Below are 20,666 nucleotides of genomic sequence, written 5' to 3'. Positions count from 1 at the left end.
ATTTTGTATAACAATTTTTGCATGCTAGCACATTATACTCTCCTGTACATGCACATTGCTCTCTGGACAGAATAACAGAACAAATCTCATCCCATCTTTTGTTCAATAATCAACCCCACTCTGCTGCCTATAAACCTGCATCAATTTCTTAAAATATGCATGCACTGCCTTACCAGACGTTTGTGTAACTCTCATGATTTTCAACCGATTGACTTGCTTCTGAGGAACCTTTCTTTTCGAATGCTCAATAACTGGTTTGTATTTCTACGACAGTAGGAGAATGCTTATTACTTGGACCAACTGTTTGTGCGTCTTCCTCAGGCCACCTAACTATAGACTTATGCTGAGTCTATAAATCTTCAGGTGCTACAAATGAAAACAATAGATCTAAATCTTCATGTATCGTACCTCCAAAGGATGTGTTGATGGACAAACTGCATATGTTGCTCAGAAACTTTCACTATTTCCACATTGCACACCATCTCCAGGTGCTTAGAAACTCCTTGTCAACATTATTGAAATAACTTTGTCTCAGCCACCATCAAGTTTTCTTTTGACATTTTCATTTTGCAACACAACAATTACTACAATGCCTTACATAAACAAGTCTAATCATTTTACATGCCATCACATTATACTTTGTTGTATATGCTCACTGATCTCCTGAGAGAATAACAAAACAAAAGCTGAAACAAATCCCATCACACCCTTTTTTGCTAAATCATGAACTCGACTGTGCTGCTTGTAAATCTGCATCATTCCCCTATAATATGCAACCATTGAATCCTGAACGTTGCATGACTCATGATATTTGACAGACTGACTTGCTTTGAAGAAGCCTTTCCTTTCCAATGCTCAATGTTTGTATTTCTACATGACGGTAAGAAAATGCTCATTACTTTAACAAACTCATCTGGCTCTTTCTCAGTTCACCTAACTATAGTCTTACACTGAGTCCACACATCTTCAGGTATTACAATTGAAAACACCACATCTAAATCTTCCCAAAGCACCTTTGAAATGGTCACAATCCTTTCCACTTTTGTATACCACTTTTCTGGCTACTCACTGAGCTTTGGGAAATTCTTTGTGACCAAGGTACATGCACATATTCTCCTCCGGGCACTTCTCTTAAAAGAAATGATTTTTCAACAGTCACTTCACATTCAGAATCACTCACCCTCTTAACTCCTTTTCATTTACTCTTTCTGAATCTATCAGACTTATCAGTATCGTCTGTCCATTCATCTGTATATCTTGTCACATCCTTCCTTTTTCTTATTATATTGAACAACTCGTTCAGATTCTGTTGCCAAAATTCAATCTTTTGTTTTTGCAACTGAGCTTCTGTACATTTAATTTTAAAAGTATCACAAATTCTCTTTTTACTCAAATCTACTTTTAATTCTTTAGTCAATTGTCATTTCAAATGCATGATAAGCAGGTTTCCATTGTTCTTCAATCAAAAATGCTGATTCATCTTTAATATATTTTCACGTTGTTTCATTAAAACTTACTGTTTTTGTCATAATTTTGAAATATTAATCTGCCCCAGTTTCGTCTGTCTTTGTGAAGACAAACTAGAGCTTTGTTCATCTCTGCTTATACTCAGCTTTTCTCCTCCTACATCTTGGGCCAGATGTACCATCACGGCCCATTGCGATTCGGTAATAGCGATTTTTAAGAAATCGATATTACCGACTCGCAAAGGGCCATGTATCACATTTGCGAATCGGTAATAGCGATTTCTTAAAAATCGCAAATGCTATTACCGAATCGCAAATTGCGATACCAGCCCCATTCGCAGCTATGGGCCTTTTGGCCCATAGCTGCGAATATTTTGCATTTCCAAAATCGCAATTTTGGAAATGCAAAAGGCCAGGGTGCTGGGGGCCTAAGGCCCCCTCTCCTGCACCCCAAAAACTTTTTTTCCAACATGTAAGGTACACACATGCCAAAAGGGCATGTGTGCTTTACATGTTTCATTTAAAAATGCAGTTTAACTGCATTTTTACATTTTGCACCGGGTTACCACCTGGTTGCAAATCATGGTATTTTGCAAGTGCAAAATGCCATTTTTGGAAAAATCGCAATATGCGATTTTTTCCAGCATAGCCTTGCAACCTGGAAATTGCGAATCGCAAATTGCGACTCGCAATTTCCAGGTCGCAACGCAAGAAATCGCAATTTTTGCGATTTCTTATTTGTGGTCAGCGAGTGCAAAACTTTTTAATACATCTGGGCCCTTGTCCTTTCACATAATCCTCATTATATGGGGATGGTCTCTAATTAATCAACAAATGATCTATGACTTCATCTTCTCTCTCAGAATCACTCTCACCCTCTTCTTTTTCATTCTTTTTCCCATCTTTAATTTAATTTTTGTCATCTCTTGTTTTCTTTCTGTCGATATCACTGGCAATTGCAGAAAACAAACCCAGAGTCTCCGACACATTTACGCTCCACATCCTCTTCCATAAACGTAATCTCACACCCAACCAATGGTTACCAGCTTTTCCGATTCGACCCTTGAGCATTTTCTTATGTGCTTTTTCATTTGTCACATAATCCAAGTAATTTAGTGCTTTGAACTGCGCTGGTCTCGGCTGCGGCTTCATCTCAAACACAACAGTACACAAATTCTCAGTTTTTTCCCCCATCAAACATACCTTTCACAGGACATGGTAACTTTTTTTTATATAGTTTGTAGCCATTTTAAGCCATTCTTTACACCACACACATGCATGCATGCATGGGCTCACCAGGATTTCATTTGGGATGGGGACGAACTGGAGGTTCTGCCTCTCCACCACTGACAAGAAACTTTGTTTTATCCAGGAGTGCCCCTACTGTAATCCTAATGAGCTTCACAATGCACACAATGTAAACACAAACAATCACAATAAGACTTCAAAGAAAAACTCACTCCCCACAACATGTAATGTCAATAAATCAATATGCATAAACCTTTGTCTGCCTATCAGCAGTATCAATCACATCAAGATAGGTCTTCGACCAGCGGCAACCTACCCTTGGTGTAAAGTTATCTATCCTCGGGCACAGAATAAACACCACTACTCAGGATTAGTTCTCATTCACAACTAGACTATTAAGTATCTTGTAAACTTCAACTTATAACCTAGCGCCACAACTTGATTCAGCAGACATCTTTATATAACGCATGATCTACATAAATCAGTAACCTTTCCACACAAATTCAAAAACCTAAACCTTAAATTAAACATCAATCTCTTCATCAAAATACATAAGCTTACAAAGCTTTGCAAATTTTAAAGCTTCTGCAGTTTGCGCAACACATTACCAAGCGATACAGTACATTTACATTTTTAACACATACGTATATCACAATACTATTAACATAATGCGAAAACACGAACAAAATCACCCAATCACATCACAACACATCTCACAAAGCCTTATTAATACCCCCCTTCCGACAATATCTACAGGCATTATGCTAATAATCCAAACGATTCCAGGAGTATCCAAATTTCAACACTCACAATGTTTTACTAATTAGACTAATTAATAAATATGTTAATTAGGTTATTTGGCATAGTGGATTGTCCATCAACAATCTGTTGATACTCAAATTAAAACAATTAAAAGGGTTTTGGCTTAGCATCAGTACTGCCTAAGTCTTCATAAGACTAAGTCCAATGCTAATAAATGAAACCTCCACAAGACAAGAGTTAAAGTCAAAACCATAAGGGTTTATTCAAAATTAAGATCATTCCAGAAGGCAAAAAGTTGTTAATTAAATCATGGGGAATCCGCAATCATAATAAATCAAAATCAAATAATACGTGAGGATCAACATATGGTTTACTTCCAAAGCAAGCAATTAGCCAGAAACAAATATAGTTATGCAAAAGGACCGACTTAGAGTCTGCCTCCCAAGAGTTTGGCAAAAGTTCTAAGCATGAATTAAGTAAAGAGACTGATGCAGAATCTGCTCAGATTCAAATTCAGGAAACGTCTGGTACATCTCCCAAAATTATGACACTTCATAGGGCCACACACTCAGTATGTAGACATCAAATAAGATACTAGTAAACACCTATTTTGCTGCATATTAACAAAAAGTTGCGTGCATAGGAAATTAAGGAAATTACATTTATAAAATACAGAAATTCAGCATGCAGGGCTGAGCTGGCATACACTGCCGATCTCACATGGGCTGCAACGCTGAGAAGCCTCGACAGAAAACACTGCAGTACACCTTGAAATCCATTACCGAATCGACAGGAAAACATATTTCTGTCAACAGGAAAACACAGCAGTGCCTACGTGGAGTTTTTCAGTTTGTTTGGGAGCTCTTATCTGTTTTCAAAGAAAAGTTACAACTCTATTTGCTGTCACTTAAATACCTCGGTCAAAAAATATATGCGTGCATATAACGTTCAGTTTGATATTGCTCCCAACCCTTGCGATCCTGGTGGGACTTCCAAGTCCCAGGATCCTCCGGATTGTCTGCTGTCTGGGTGCGGTCTCTCCAACGCGGGCGCTACAAAGCGCGGTGTGCACCGCCGCTGCGCGGGACGCCCGGGCAAACCCCGGGCCAAGGGCGGGCCCGTCCTTCGCCCGTCAGCGACCACCAGAGGCCGGGCCGGGCCACCCCTCTTTGATTTTCGTTTGGGGCCCTTGGTTACTTGGATCTGGACACTACGCAGTAAGTATTGGGGAAGCAGAAGGCAGATGACATCCCTGCGCCACACTCTGGTGCTAAAAAACACAAGAAGCGAGTCAGTAGGAAAGTAGATGACCCTCCCAAGCCTACTAGGAATCAATTTCAAACTATTGACTACCTGTTTGAGGAAGTAGAGGCAATATTGAGGAGCCCATCTATTACTGCCCCTCCCCCCCCCAACTTATGCCACTCTCACGCACAGGAAGATTCCTGATCTCTTTAATAAGAAAGCACGGACGCCTCATTTGACTGTGGAAGTGGACCTTCATTCGCCTCCTATAACCCAGGCTGTAATTCCCTCACCATCAAAGAGGCACATTCCGAACGCTGAAGCTGTCGAATGCACCCAAACTAAGCACTCCCCGCACTCAGGCTCTAAGACTATAATCTCAAGTGACATTCCCTGTTCGAATAGATTTCTACCCCTATCTACTTCTAGTGGGAACCTAGGTTGTTCTCTGTAGGAAAGTACCATCTTGCCTGGCATGTTACCCCCATATTTCACTGTATATATGTTGTTTTAGTCTATGTGTCACTGGGACCCTGCCAGGCAGTGCCCCAGCGCTCATAAGTATGTGCCCTGTATGTGTTCCATGTGTGATGACTAACTGTCTCACTGAGGCTCTGCTAACCAGAACCTCAGTGGTTATGCTCTCTCTGCTTTCCAAATTGTCACTAACAGGCTAGTGACCAATTTCACCAATTCACATTGGCATACTGGAACACCCTTATAATTCCCTAGTATATGGTACTGAGGTACCCAGGGTATTGGGGTTCCAGGAGATCCCTATGGGCTGCAGCATTTATTTTGCCACCCATAGGGAGATCTGACAATTCTTACACAGGCCTGCCAGTGCAGCCAGAGTGAAATAACGTCCACGTTATTTCACAGCCATTTACCACTGCACTTAAGTAACTTATAAGTCACCTATATGTCTAACCTTCACCTGGTGAAGGTTGGGTGCAAAGGTACTTAGTGTGTGGGCACCCTGGCACTAGCCAAGGTGCCCCCACATTGTTAAGGGCAAATTCCCTGGACTCTGTGAGTGCGTGGACACCACTACACGCATGCCCTATACATAGGTCACTACCTATGTATAGCGTCACAATGGTAACTCCGAACATGGCCATGTAACATGTCTAAGATCATGGAATTGTCACCCCAATGACATTCTGGCATTGGGGAGACAATTCCATGATCTCCCGGGTCTCTAGCACAGAACTCGGGTACTGCCAAACTGCTTTTCCGGGGTGTCCACTGCAGCTGCTGCCAACCCCTCAGACAGGTTTCTGCCCTCCTGTGACCAGGCAGCCCTGGCCCAGGAAGGCGGAACAAAGGATTTCCTCTGAGAGAGGGTGTAATACCCTCTCCCTTTAGAAAGAGGTGTGAAGGCTGGGGAGGTGTAGCCTCCCCCAGCCTCTGGAAATGCTTTGATGGTCACAGATGCTGCCCATCTCTGCATAAGCCAGTCTACACCGGTTTAGGGATCCCCCAGCCCTGCTCTATCGCGAAACTGGACAAAGGAAAGGGGAGTGACCACTCCCCTGACCTGCACCTCCCAAGGGAGGTACCCAGAGCTCCTCCAGTGTGCCCCAGACCTCTGCCATCTTGGAAACAGAGGTGTTGCTGGCACACTGGACTGCTCTGAGTGGTCAGTGCCAGCAAGTGACGTCAGAGACTCCTTCTGATAGGCCCCCACCTTTCTTACTAGCCTATCCTCCTTCCTAGGTAGCCAAAACTCATTTTCTGGCTATTTAGGGTCTCTGCTTTGGGGAATTCTTCAGATACCAATTGCAAGAGCTCACCAGAGTTCCTCTGCATCTCCCTCTTCACCTTCTGCCAAGGGATCGACTGCTGACTGCTCAGGACGCCTGCAAAGCCGCAACAAAGTAGCAAAGATGACTACTGCAACCTTGTATCGCTCCATCCTGCCGGCTTTCGAGACTGTTTCCTGGTGGTGCATGCTCTGGGGGTAGCCTGCCTCCTTCTTTCACCAGGAGCTCTGAAGAAATCTCCCGTGGGTCGACGGAATCTTCCCCCTGCAACCGCAGGCAACAAAAGACTGCATCACCGGTCCTCTGGGTTCCCTCTCAGCACGACGAGTGTGGTCCCTGGAACTCAGCAACTCTGTCCAAGTGACTCCCACAGTCCAGTGGCTTTTCAGTCCAAGTTTGGTGGATGTAAGTCCTTGCCTCCCCACGCTAGACTGCATTGCTGGGTACCGCGTGATTTGCAGCTGCTCCGGCTCCTGTGCTCTCTTCCAGAATTTCCTTCGTGCACAGCCAAGCCTGGGTCCTCGACACTCTAACCTGCAGTGCACAACCTTCTGAGTTGTCCTCCGGCGTCGTGGGACTCCCTTTTCTGACTTCGGGTGGACTCCGGTTCACTCCTCTTCTAAGTGCCTGATCCGGTACTTCTGCGGTTGCTGCCTGCTTCTGTGAGGGCTCCCTGACTTGCTGGGCGCCCCCTCTGTCTCCTCATCCAAGTGGCGACATCCTGGTCCCTCCTGGGCCACAGCAGCATCCAAAAACCCTAACCGCGACCCTTGCAGCTAGCAAGGCTTGTTTGCGGTCTTTCTGCGTGGGAACACCTCTGCAAGCTTCTTCACGACGTGGGACATCCATCCTCTAAAGGGGAAGTTCCTAGTCCTCTTCGTTCTTGCAAAACACCAAGCTTCTTCCATCCGTGGCAGCTTCCTTGCACCCTCAGCTGGCATTTCCTGGGCACCTGCCCACTCTCGACACTGTTGCGACTCTTGGACTTGGTCCCCTTGTCTTACAGGTACTCCGGTCCGGAAATCCACTGTTGTTGCATTGCTGGTGTTGGTTTTCCTTGCAGAATCCCCCTATCACGACTTCTGTGTTCTCTGGGGGTTGTAGGTGCACTTTACACCTACATTACAGGGTCTTGGGGTGGGCTATTTTTCTAACCCTCACTGTTTTCTTACAGTCCCAGCGACCCTCTACAAGCTCACATAGGTTTGGGGTCCATTCGTGGTTCGCATTCCACTTTTGGAGTATATGGTTTGTGTTGCCCCTATACCTGTGTGCTCCTATTGCAATCTATTGTAACTTTACACTGCTTGCATTACTTCATTTTGCAATTACTGCATAATTTTGGTATTGTGTACATATATATTGTGTATATTTCTCATCCTCATACTGAGGGTACTCACTGAGATACTTTTGGCATATTGTCATAAAAATAAAGTACCTTTATTTTTAGTACTTCTGTGTATTGTGTTTTCTTATGATATTGTGCATATGACACCAGTGGTATAGTAGGAGCTTCACATGTCTCCTAGTTCAGCCTAAGCTGCTTTGCCATAGCTACCTTCTATCAGCCTAAGCTGCTAGAAACACCTCTTCTACACTAATAAGGGATAACTGGACCTGGCACAAGGTGTAAGTACCTCTGGTACCCACTACAAGCCAGGCCAGCCTCCTACATTCTCTACCCCCAATTTTAGCTGAATCTGATATGGAGGAACAGGAATGGTTGACCCTGCATAAAGGGGCACTCGAACTGGCAATTATCTCCCAGAAGCTGGACGATTTAAAATCCTGGTAGTGATAATCTTGGAAAAAAATTATGGACTATCGGATCAGAGGGTAACATGTAATTGTAAACTGCCCAGTACGAACTACCACAACCCTGAGCTGACTGGGTAATCAAACGTGTTAGCAACATTAGATACTAGGGATAACTCAACAATTTTCCCTAAACACCTTAAGTGGAGGGCGAAGTCCACGAGCACGGCAATGAACAAAAAGGGGAGTTGCCCATCCTCAACTATCGATACTCCTATTGATACTGGGCGTATGCCCAATTTTGCCTCAACAAACAATGATCAGAGCCTTCCCTGTAAAATTCCTTCTTTCAAGGAAGTTAAGGATGGTATGGGCGTACAGGTGCCTGCCAGTTCACCCAGAGTCTTACATCGAGGCCAACCTAGACTATTTCAGGCGACTGATTTAAAGGGGAGACATGACCAGAGCAGGAAGGATGCTTATATCTACATGACAGGGGTCCCCAGGTTGCCTGTCGGCTACAGAGTCCTATGAATCTCTCACTAATAAAGTTATTTAATGGATTTGCATTCAGAGGAAATGTCTCTCTGTTATCCGGTCTGATATTCGGGAGGTACGCAGATATGCCCAACCAGATTAAGATTTTGATTATATTTCAAATATTTTTCTTGATACCACCATGGTTGATAACCTTATGGCCTTCAATTCATGGACTAGCCCTTTGAGAACTGGCATTGATACCGGAATTGGCCTCTGTATGCACCCTCCGGGGGGTAAGATACGAAGGAGTGATAGTCCATTTAAAGTTCTTGTAGGAGGGGCTCAGGCTCCCCATTAAGAGCAATCGACCATTTATGACCGAGATCCCTTCCCCTTTGTTATCCGATTTAGACTGACTAAATGTTGCTCCACCCACAGAGCTCCCAATTGTAGTTACTACGGCCTATAGAGATAAACGACCAGGGGTTTTGGAGCTCACTGCACCCCTGAGAGCCAGGCCAACACTTGTGCTTCCTGAACTTAATATCATGTCTTGGAATGTGGCTGGGATAGAGAAAACGTTGGGCGATCCCAAGTGGGTCAACCTCATTACCAAGCAAGATATATGTTTTTTTTCAGGAAACTTGGGCAGAAGAGATGATATATGTTGACGGGTTTACAACATATTTTTCCGCAGCTCAACCCGCCTCCGGAGGCTTTGGTAGACCCATGGGTGGGCTTATGACCTTTTTAAATAAGAAATTTAAATGTGATCACTCTGTACTATCTCTTAACTCATTACACTTATTGGATGTTAGACTTACATTCCAACCTGGTTTTATAGTGATCATGGTCAATGCGTATGCGAGGTCCGTCCCCCGTAGCATAGAATCTAGGGTACGTGCTCAGTGACCCGAGTACATGGAACTTCTGCATCCTTCTAATTATCTGGTGGTTGGGGGTGATATAAATTGCTCCTTCGTATTTGTAGGAAAGTACCATCTTGCCTGGCATGTTACCCCCATATTTCACTGTATATATGTTGTTTTAGTCTGTGTGTCACTGGGACCCTGCCAGGCAGTGCCCCAGCGCTCATAAGTATGTGCCCTGTATGTGTTCCCTGTGTTATGACTAACTGTCTCACTGAGGCTCTGCTATCCAGAACCTCAGTGGTTATGCTCTCTCATTTTCTTTCCAAATTGTCACTAACAGGCTAGTGACCAATTTCACCAATTCACATTGGCATACTGGAACACCTTTATAATTCCCTAGTATATGGTACTAAGGTACCCAGGGTATTGGGGTTCCAGGAGATCCCTATGGGCTGCAGCATTTCTTGTGCCACCCATAGGGAGCTCTGACAATTCTTACACAGGCCTGCCAGTGCAGCCTGAGTGAAATAACGTCCACGTTATTTCACAGCCATTTACCACTGCACTTAAGTAACTTATAAGTCACCTATATGTCTAACCTTTACCTGGTAATGGTTGGGTGCAAAGTTCCTTAGTGTGTGGGCACCCTGGCACTAGCCAAGGTGCTCCCACATTGTTCAGGGCAAATTCCCCGGACTTTGTGAGTGCGAGGACACCATTACACGCGTGCACTATACATATGTCACGACCTATGTATAGCGTCACAATGGTAATCCCGAACATGGCCATGTAACATGTCTAAGATCATGGAATTGTCACCCCAATGCCATTCTGGCATTGGGGAGACAATTCCATGATCCCCAGAGTCTCTAGCTCAGACCCGGGTACTGCCAAACTACCTTTCCCGGGGTTTCACTGCTGCTGCTGCACAACCCCTCAGACAGGTTTCTGCCCTCCTGGGGTCCAGCCAGACTTGGCCCAGGAAGGCAGAACAAAGGACTTCCTCAGAAAGAGGGTGTTACACCCTCTCCCTTTGGAAAAAGGTGTTAGGGCTTGGGAGGAGTAGCCTCCCCCAGCCTCTGGAAATGCTTTGATGCGCACAGATGGTGCCCATCTCTGCATAAGCCAGTCTACACCGGTTCAGGGATCCCTCAGCCCTGCTCTGGCGTGAAACTGGACAAAGGAAAGGGGAGTGACCACTCCCCTGCACCTCCCCTGGGAGGTGCCCAGAGCTCCTCCAGTGTGCTCCAGACCTCTGCCATCTTGGAAACAGAGGTGCTGCTGGCACACTGGACTGCTCTGAGTGGCCAGTGCCAGCAGGTGACGTCCGAGACTCCTTCTGATAGGCTCCCTCAGGTGTTGCTAGCCTATCCTCTCTCCTAGGTAGCCAAACCTCCTTTTCTGGCTATTTAGGGTCTCTGCTTTGGGGAATTCCTTAGATAACGAATGCAAGAGCTCATCAGAGTTCCTCTGCATCTCTCTCTTCAACTTCTGCCAAGGAATCGACTGCTGACTGCGCTGGAAGCCAGCAAAACTGCAACAAAGTAGCAAAGACGACTACTGCGACCTTGTAACGCTGATCATGCCGCCTTCTCGACTGTTTTCCTGGTGGTGCATGCTGTGGGGGTAGTCTGCCTCCTCTCTGCACTAGAAGCTCCGAAGAAATCTCCTGTGGGTTGACGGAATCTTTCCCCTGCAACCGCAGGCACCAAAGAACTGCATCACCGGTCCTCTGGGTCTCCTCTCAGCACGACGAGCGAGGTCCCTTGAACTCAGCAACTCTGTCCTAGTGACTCCCACAGTCCAGTGACTCTTCAGTCCAAGTTTGGTGAAGGTAAGTCCTTGCCTCCCCACGCTAGACTGCATTGCTGGGAACCGCATATTTTGCAGCTACTCCGGCTCCTGTGCACTCTTCCAGGATTTCCTTTGTGCACAGCCAAGCCTGGGTCCCCGGCACTCTAACCTGTAGTGCACGACCTCCTGAGTTGTCCTCCGGTGTCGTGGGACCCTCCTTTGTGACTTCGGGTGAGCTCCGGTTCACTTTACTTCGTAGTGCCTGTTCCGGCACTTCTGCGGGTGCTGCTTGCTTCTGAGTGGGCTCTTTGTCTTGCTGGACGCCCCCTCTGTCTCCTCACGCAATTGGCGACATCCTGGTCCCTCCTGGGCCACAGCAGCATCCAAAAACCCTAACTGCGACCTTTGCAGCTAGCAAGGCTTGTTGGCTGTCTTTCTGCACGGAAACACCTCTGCACGACTCTTCACGACGTGGGACATCCATCCTCTAAAGGGGAAGTTTCTAGCCCTTGTCGTTCTTGCAGAATCCACAGCTTCTACCATCCGGTGGCAGCTTCTTTTCACCCACAGCTGGCATTTCCTGGGCATCTGCCCACTCCCGACTTGATCGTGACTCTTGGACTTGGTCCTCTTGTTCCACAGGTACTCTCATCAGGAAATCCATCGTTGTTGCATTGCTGGTGTTGGTCTTCCTTGCAGAATTCCCCTATCACGACTTCTGTGCTCTTTGGGGAACTTAGGTGCACTTTGCACCCACTTTTCAGGGTCTTGGGGTGGGCTATTTTTCCAACCCTCACTGTTTTCTTACAGTCCCAGCGACCCTCTACAAGGTCACATAGGTTTGGCGTCCATTCGTGGTTCGCATTCTACTTCTAGAGTATATGGTTTGTGTTGCCCCTATCTCTATGTGCCCCCATTGCATTCTATTGTGACTATACATTGTTTGCACTGCTTTCTATTGCTATTACTGCATATTTTGGTATTGTGTACATATATCTTGTGTATATTTGCTATCCTCATACTGAGGGTACTCACTGAGATACTTTGGCATATTGTCATAAAAATAAAGTACCTTTATTTTTAGTATATCAGTGTATTGTGTTTTCTTATGATATTGTGCAAGTGACACTAGTGGTACTGTAGGAGCTTCACTCGTCTCATTGTGCAGCCTAAGCTGCTCTGCTAAGCTACCTTTTCTATCAGCCTAAGCTGCTAGACACCCCTCTACACTAATAAGGGATACCTGGGCCTGGTGCAAGGTGTGAGTACCTCTTGGTACTCACTACAGGCCAGTCCAGCCTCCTACAGTATTCAAGAACCTTATAGGTAATTTGAAAACTGAAGAAGATGAATCGTGGGGTATCCCCTAAACGAAGGATGATACTCCCAGCATCGGCTCTTGTGTTGCTATGCAGATGGCTTCCTTTTGCTTACGATTTGGACTTAGAGAATGTAATGGTCGTACTAGATCTGACCCAAATCGTGCTCCCATTTTCAAGCGAGGACGTTCTTCCAGTACTATTGATTATCTTCTGGTTGATATTAGGCTCTGGTCAAATACTTTGGATATGAAGGTGGAACCTCACTATGATAGCGACCACCACCATCTGTGTCTTATTCTATCCAATCAAGTTTTTTTTGGGAGAGCCCAGCATCTAGAAACTACTGATGTCCCGATCCCCCGTTTGAATCTTAGGCAAACCAGTGTCAGTTGGCCAAAAGTCATATCTAATCAATTCCCGATTAAGGAAATTTATTCCTCCTTTTTACAGCTGTTCTCTAGTTTTGATGAGCAAGAGGTTGACAGTAACCCAATCCTGATCATCCATGTTGAATTGACAAATATCCTACAGAGGAGTTTTTATAAAGAAACTACTTCTAGGTATACTCCCGATATTCAATCTAGAGAATGGTTCAATCAAGATTGTGACCATGTGAGGCTCAATCTTAAATTAGCCCTCCAAAAGCATTACCAGGAGGAGATCAGGGCTGCCAGACATAGCTACACACCAAGGCCCTGAATTTAGCAAAGAAAAATTGGTAATTTGAGATCTGGCAGAAGCTGCTGGATGCAGTCAAAAATCGAGATGAGGGTTCCTTTTGGAGGCTGCTGACCAACAGACATAGAGGGGGTAATGACACCATAAACCTGCATATTCAGCCCGAAAGATGGGTGGCCCATTTCTCTGAGATTTATACCTCATCCATACTGCAGGACCCTGTGGACCATACGGGTGACGAATGCAGACTTCTTATTGAGGACCCCGTGGAGGATATTGTTTTCAGAATTGCTTAAACTGCAGCAGCCATTAATTCTTTGAAACCCGCCAAGGCTCCTGGTCCTGATAAGATACCGGGGACCTGTTTAAGTCTGAACCAGCCATTTGGGCGTGGTATATAAATACATTGTCGAATGCCATAGCAGCAGGTGGCCCTATTCCTGATTCGTGGCAGAAATTATCCCCATCTATAAAAAAAAAGGAGACGTGGGACTGCCCGCAAATTACCGCCCAATTAGTCTTATTGATAACTTACAAAAGATTTTTTCCAAGCAAGTCCTAGATAGGCTAATGGATTGGGTTCAAGCTAACCAGGTTTTATCCCCCCTCCAGGCCGGTTTTCGCCCAAGAATTAGTACTATGGACCAAGTTTTTAGGCTCTTCCTGCTACTTTGGAAATAAGTTACTCTGGCTAATCAAAACCTGTATGTTGCTTTTGCGGACCTAAAGTCTTGTCCCAAGAGAGAAACTGTGGGAAGTCCTAAACAAAATCGGTGTCCCGGGGCATCTGGTGTACCTAATTCAAAGGTTGCATGAGAACACCTATGCTCGAGTAAGATGGGGCAGTCGGGGAACTCACTGACCGCACAGACATCAGGCGGGGGGTACGCCAGGGCTATGTCCTTGCACCCACTCTTTTTTCTTTGTTCATTAATGAGGTGGTGCAAGTTGTAACCAACTGCCAAAATGATGACCCTTCCCTGAACAATTCAAAAGTTCCAATCCTTTTATTTGCTGATGACTCTCTTTTGATCTCCAAAACACCTATGGGCCTTCAGGTTCTCCTGAATAGGTTCAGTGTGTTTTGTGCAGATCATGGATTGGAGCTTAACTCCAGCAAAACTTATGATTTTTGGTCGTGGTCGCGCCAAACGGTGCACCATTTTGCATAATGAGGTCCCTCTGAGTAAGGTATGCTCCATTGATTACCTAGGGGTGAGAATTAGTAACAACATGAATTGGCAGGCTCAGGTGGAAAAGAGCTCAGCTCTTTTAGCACATAGATCAGGGGCAATTCTGCGTTTCCAAAAGTCCACTACTGTGAAAGTTGTTTCCCCAGCCATTAAAATTTACTTAGCGAAGACTCAGAGTGCAGCGGTCTATGGCGCAGAGGTTTGGGGTTGTACTAAAACTAGCAAATTATCTGAGGGGGAAAATAACTTTGTAAGATCTCTTTTGGCATGTCCCCGTAGTACTCCCCTGGTTCCAATGTTTCTGGACATAGGGTTCTCCCACATTTCTGACGTAACAGCTTTAAGGCCTTTAACTTTTTGGTTTCGTATCTGGACCACCCCCGAATTAGTTGTATACAAGGAGTCTTTACAAGATCTACTGGATAGACCGAATGTACTTTCTATCCCTTGGCTCAAGTATATTTCGGATTGGTTCCATACTTTGGGACTTAGTGACTTTTGAAGCCAGCCCCACAATTTAAGGAGGGCTCACAAGGAACATTTGAAATCAGTTTACTGGTCCCATGTTAGGAACAATTATCCGTTATGTACTTCATATGGTAGGATGACATCCCAATTTCAAATGGCATCCTCACTTTGAACCCTTTCTAGATTTAATTTCTGATCAACTGAGCAAAAGTTTGTATGTTCAGTTCAGGTATAGATGCCTACCTCTGAAGTTTCTTACTAGCCCATGGTGTTCTACTTCGCTAACCGATCAATGCCCAAGTTGTAACGGCCCTGCAGAAACTGTAGTGCACTTCATGTTCTTTTGTCCCGCTTATGGGTTTGCTCGGGGGAAATGGCTCTGCCCCGCCTGCAGGAATATGGTGGTGAGAACATATAAAGATGCCCTAAGGTTGATGATGAGAGATTGTTCCTCCTTTTTAACTTGTGCGGTCAGCAAGTTTCTTGCGTCCGCATGGCACGTACGCACACGCCTTTTTAAAAAAAATCACAGTGATTTGTTTTTAATTGAACATCGATCTTAATTTATTCAATTTAACTATTGTTTCGTATAATAGTTTCAAGTCTAATGAGTTTTTTTTTAACCTAATCAATAATGAGGAAGCTAAGCTCGATAATTCTTCCATACTTATATTTATTTATTATGCACAGATCGTGGTTTTATTGATGTAAGTTATTGTTTTGCTGGTTAAATTAGACCGAATAAAGCTTGTGTGATCTGAACTGAATACAGAAATTCAATAGACAGTTCAACTAATGATTGGTGCTTAGAAAAGACCTGAGGATATGATTTTGCTGATTTTCTCAAACGGAAAATCACACACAGCAAATTATGCATGTGGAGAATGCTCATTCACAAAAGATAAAAATTCACTTTCTTTCAGCAAATGTGAAACTATGTCATTGCAAGATGTTTATGTCCTAGTCAGGCTAACTGAGACATGTCTAAATTAAGCACTTTTGTTAATATTGTAATATTAAAAAAGCACTCTCACAATAGTGTCATCAGCATGTCAAATCTTGAGGTTTCTTACTAAGCTGAATGTAATGGGTTCACTAGCTGGTGCAAATCAGTATGGCAAGTGACAAACCAGAATCTTTATTTAGGAAACAAAGGAATTACAGTTTAACTATATTTAAGGAGATGTTGCCATACATCAAATTTGTACCATACAAGGTTCCTTGGGCTGCAAATGTCCATCATCATGACCAAGGCAAAAAATTAGCTTAGGCTTTACCCGGTATTACTGTGTAGATTGATGCAAAAGGGAAGAGCGCAGCTCCCACACACAAAAAGGATAAGATCCAGGTGCAACCAATGTAGGTTGCCTGGAGCAGGAATAACTGCTGATAAGTATTGGTGATGAACATCAACCAAAGAAACAAATGCCTCCACTTAGCGTTTAGGTAGTTCAGGAACTAAAAAGCAATGCATCTTAGCCCCCCACCCCCAAGAAAAACAGGCTCACATACTATGACAACACTCCTTTATTAGAGGCAATTAAGGTTTGATGATGCTGTCAGCTCTTTATTGGGAGGCACATCTATAGGAGATCCCTCACAAACAGGAAATGCAAACACAGCTGAATTAATGTGACTGATGTTAAATCCTCTCTATTTCATAATGCATCAAATCAATAACTTGCTGGCAAAAATACAGCAGTTTCTCTATTCGAAGAAGCATACCATATTTAACAGACAGCTTATTGTTTGCTTTGATCCAAGGTTTCTATCTAGCAACTAAAAAATTACCATGTCACTTAGTGGCCATAAGTTATAACAACAATCCAAAGGTTTTAATGGTTGTTGTGGTGGTTCCAACACAAGCCCTTACATTCCTATGGTATAACATGATCAGAGTAGTTGTGAATATCTGGGAAAGTCATACCAGATAAATAATGGATAAGCCCATCCATCCTATTCACATACCGATTAGCAATACCACTCTTAATCTTACTTATGTGACACTTATTGCCATTACTCAAAAATGTCAACAGTTCCATCAAGCCATTTCTTATTTTCAAATCCATTTAATTTGTTAAGCCTGCAAGCAAATGTAAGCCCTGCAAGGATTCATGTTTGTCGCTCCACAGGCGTCACCCGTACACTTGCAGTCCAGGTTTAATGACCAGACTATTCAGGAAAAAATATTAAAGCACAATTCCTATGAGTAATGGCTTTTTAGTGCAGATCTTAGTTTCAAGCAGTATATTTTTCCTCTCCGAGATGTTTCAGTTTGTGATAGCGGGTGTAATCATTATAAATGTCTTGAAATAGCTCTCTGACACCGATGTCCGAAGAAGAATTAAGGAACCGAATATCCTGCTCCAAGCAAATGTCAAGAATATTGTAAATTCCCTCTGACAGGTGCTTTTTTACTTCCGGGTGCAGGGTGACCTATAGGAAGGAAAAAGAAGGATATCACGTTACCAAGAACATTACAATGGAAAAAACAACAGCATCCATTCCAGAGTAATTTTTCAAGAGGTGCCCAAAGAACAAGTTACTTACCCTTTGGTAACATTTTTTGCTGGTTACTCTATCTAATCGCAGATTCCTCATCTTTACAATTTATCTCCAGCCACCAGATTAGACTCTGAAGATTTTTCAGCATAGCCCCTGCACTCCAGTAACTGACACTGTTCAGCTCTGCATCGACCCGATTCCTTACCCAAAGTGACAGCTAGTGCTGCATATAAGTGCCACTCTAGTGCGCTGGCGTCAGTTTCTTTTTTGGTATAGTCTGCACCCTGGGTTATAGAGCTTAAAGGATCAATTATTTGCACAAGTGTGCATATCTTGAACTTGTGATATTTTTGAATGGAAAGAGTACATACCATAAAATGAGGTGGGAGAATGGTGAGGCGTCTGCAGTTAGGAAGGATATCCACCAGAAAGAGCATTACCAAAAGTAATGTGTTCTTCTGAGGAACACTTCTAATCACAGAATCCTCACTTTGAAAGCAGACACAATCGTAAGCAGTGCATTCTGGAGTTTTCAGTCTTTTGGAATGAATGAACAAAAAGTTCTGCAACACCAAACAGTCAAAATGCCCTTCTCATCGAACCTGGAAGTTGAGGCAGTAGTGCTTTGTGAACGTGTGTACCAACACTCACATTGCAGCTTAGTAGCTGTCAAGGACAAGCACTCTGCAGTTGTACCAGCAGTGGCCCTGTTGGAATGGACCCGCAATCCCTTTCTGGGCTTCTTTTTGGCTAGTGCGTAGCAGATCTTAATGCAGGGTACTATCCACTGTGACACAGTCCTTTTCTGCACTACTTTGCCTTTCTGTGCTCTAAAGAACCCTACACAGAGCTGATCATCTATTTGTTGGTCTTTGGTGCAATTGATTTCAAAGTGTAGAACTCTTTTGGGGTCCACATGATGGAGTCTCTCCTACTCTCTTGAGGGTTGAGGAGAAACATCCTCTTTTGAGGGGTGAGGAGGAACAAAGAACGTCAAAGTGTGGTAGACTGTTTGACAAAGAAGGGAGCCACAATCTTAGGTAAAAATGCAGATTTAGTCCTCAGCACCAGTTTGTCTGGAAAAAAGGTGGTGTAGTGCGGCTATAGCGATAGAGCTTGAAGCTCACTCATGCAAGGGAGAAAGAGTCTCTGTGTACAGGAGACATAGACGACAGCTGTGCAGCAGCTCTAAATGACTTGCACAGAAAAAAAGAACCAAATTAAGGTCGCACTGGGGCATCACAAAGGGTTTAGGAGGATTACACCTTTAAGAAATTGCACCACAACAGGTCATTTGAACAAGAACGGTTAGTCGGGAAAACGCAAAAAGGCCAAAAGGGCAAACAGATAACTTTTCACCGTGTCCACTGCAAGTCCTTGCTGGGCTAAATACAACACAAATATATAACACTTTGATCTGTAGATGGTCTGTACTATGGGTGCCACACTAAGTCACAAGCTTGTCCAAGCGTCCAGCATACACAGACTTTGTGGAAGGACACCTTGCTGCAAGGATGACATCCACTACTTAAGGAGGAAGATCAAATGTAGTCAACTGCCCCGTTCACTCTACATGCTCATGGTGTAGACTGCGCAGGCTAGAGTGCAACACCCGGTTCTCCTACTGTGGCAGAAGATCCTCCCAAAGCGGAAGCCTGATTGAAGGACAAATGCTCAAGCCCGGAAGTCCTGGATACCACACTGTAGGAGGCTGGCCTGGCTTATAGTGGTTACCTTGTGGTACTTACACCCTGTTCCAGGTCCAGTTATCACTTTATTAGTAGAATAGAGGTGTTCTAGCAGCTTAGGCTGATAGAGGTAGCTATAGCAGAGCAGCTTAGGCTGAACTAGGAGACATGCAAAGCTCCTACTATAACACTTATATCATATAGCACTATATCACAAGAAAACACAATACTCAGAGTTACTAAAAATAAAGGTACTTTATTTGAGTGACAATATGCCAAAGGTATCTAAGAGGATATACTCCCTTAGGAGGTAAGTAATACACACAAATTATATGCACACAAACTAAAATCAGGTAAGTAACAGTTAGAAAAGTAGTGCAAACAATGTAGAATCACAATAGAAAGCAATAGGGAGAAATAGGCCTAGGGGCAACACAAACCATATACTCCAAAAGTGGAATGCGAACCACGAATGGACCCAAGGCCTAGTGTAGTGTGTAGAGGGTCGCTGGGAGTGTAAGAAAACACTAAGGGTGCCCAAGATACCGCACCCCAAGACCCCAAAATAGGGGATTCTGCAAGGACAACAACTGACTGCAAAACACTGAAGACGGATCCCTGGACCTGAGGATCTGTAAAGGAAGGGGACCAAGTCCAAGAGTCACGCAAGTGTCTGGGGGGGGGGGGGGGTGGGGGGTGCAGGAGCCCACTAAACCCCGGATGAAGGTGCAAAAGGGCTGCCTCCGGGTGGAAGAAGCCAAAGATTCTGCCAACGGAAGGGGCCAGGAACTTCTCCTTTGGTCAGAAGATGTCCCACGGCGTGCTGGAGGATGCAGAGTTGTTTCCACACAGAAAGACCGCAAACAAGCCTTGCTAGCTGCAAGAGTCGCGGTTGAGGATTTTGGGTGCTGCTAGGGCCCAGAAAGGACCAGGAGGTCGCCCCTTGGAGGAGGAGACAGAGGGGGCGCTCAGCAACTCAGAGAGTCCACGCAGAAGCAGGCAGCACCCGCAGAAGTACCTGAACAGGCACTTAGAAGATCTGAGGCGAGCGTTCAACTCAGAGTCACAAAGGAGGGTCCCACGACGTCAGCGAGTTGGGCAATGCAGGACAGAGTGCTGGGGAACTGGGCTAGGCTGTGCACAAAGGAAGTCTTGCAAAAGTGCACAGAAGCCAGAGCATCTGCAGTTCACGCAGTACACAGGATTACTGCCTGGCGTGGGGAGGCAAGGACTTACCTCCACCAAATTTGGACAGAAGGGCCACTAGACTGTGGGAGACACTTGGACCCAGCTCCTGTGTTCCAGGGACCACGCTCGTCAGGATGAGAGGGGACCCAGAAGACTGGTGATGCAGAAGTTTGGTGCCTGCGTTAGCAGGGGGAAGATTCCGTCGACCCACAGGAGATTTCTTCTTGGCTTCCAGT

The 20,666-nt window shown here is 44.6% G+C and overlaps 1 protein-coding gene across 3 annotated transcripts in view; it reads right to left on the bottom strand.

Moving 5' to 3' along the window:
• Nucleotides 1-16,558: 16,558 nt before the first annotated feature.
• The window catches only part of URB2 (URB2 ribosome biogenesis homolog), a 524,601-nt gene continuing 520,493 nt past the window's right edge, over nucleotides 16,559-20,666 (bottom strand). For all 3 annotated transcript variants that reach the window (XM_069234932.1, XM_069234933.1, XM_069234934.1), the window contains one exon: nucleotides 16,559-17,485. In XM_069234932.1, coding sequence (XP_069091033.1) covers nucleotides 17,288-17,485 — 198 coding nt within the window. In that variant the 3' untranslated portion in view covers nucleotides 16,559-17,287. The remainder of the gene's footprint in view (nucleotides 17,486-20,666) is intronic.

Source organism: Pleurodeles waltl, chromosome 5 (genome assembly GCF_031143425.1).
Source record: "Pleurodeles waltl isolate 20211129_DDA chromosome 5, aPleWal1.hap1.20221129, whole genome shotgun sequence".
NCBI classification, from domain to species: domain Eukaryota; kingdom Metazoa; phylum Chordata; class Amphibia; order Caudata; family Salamandridae; genus Pleurodeles; species Pleurodeles waltl.
The sequence above is the reverse complement of the archived record's forward strand: the minus strand, read 5'-3'. Positions and strand labels throughout refer to the sequence as shown.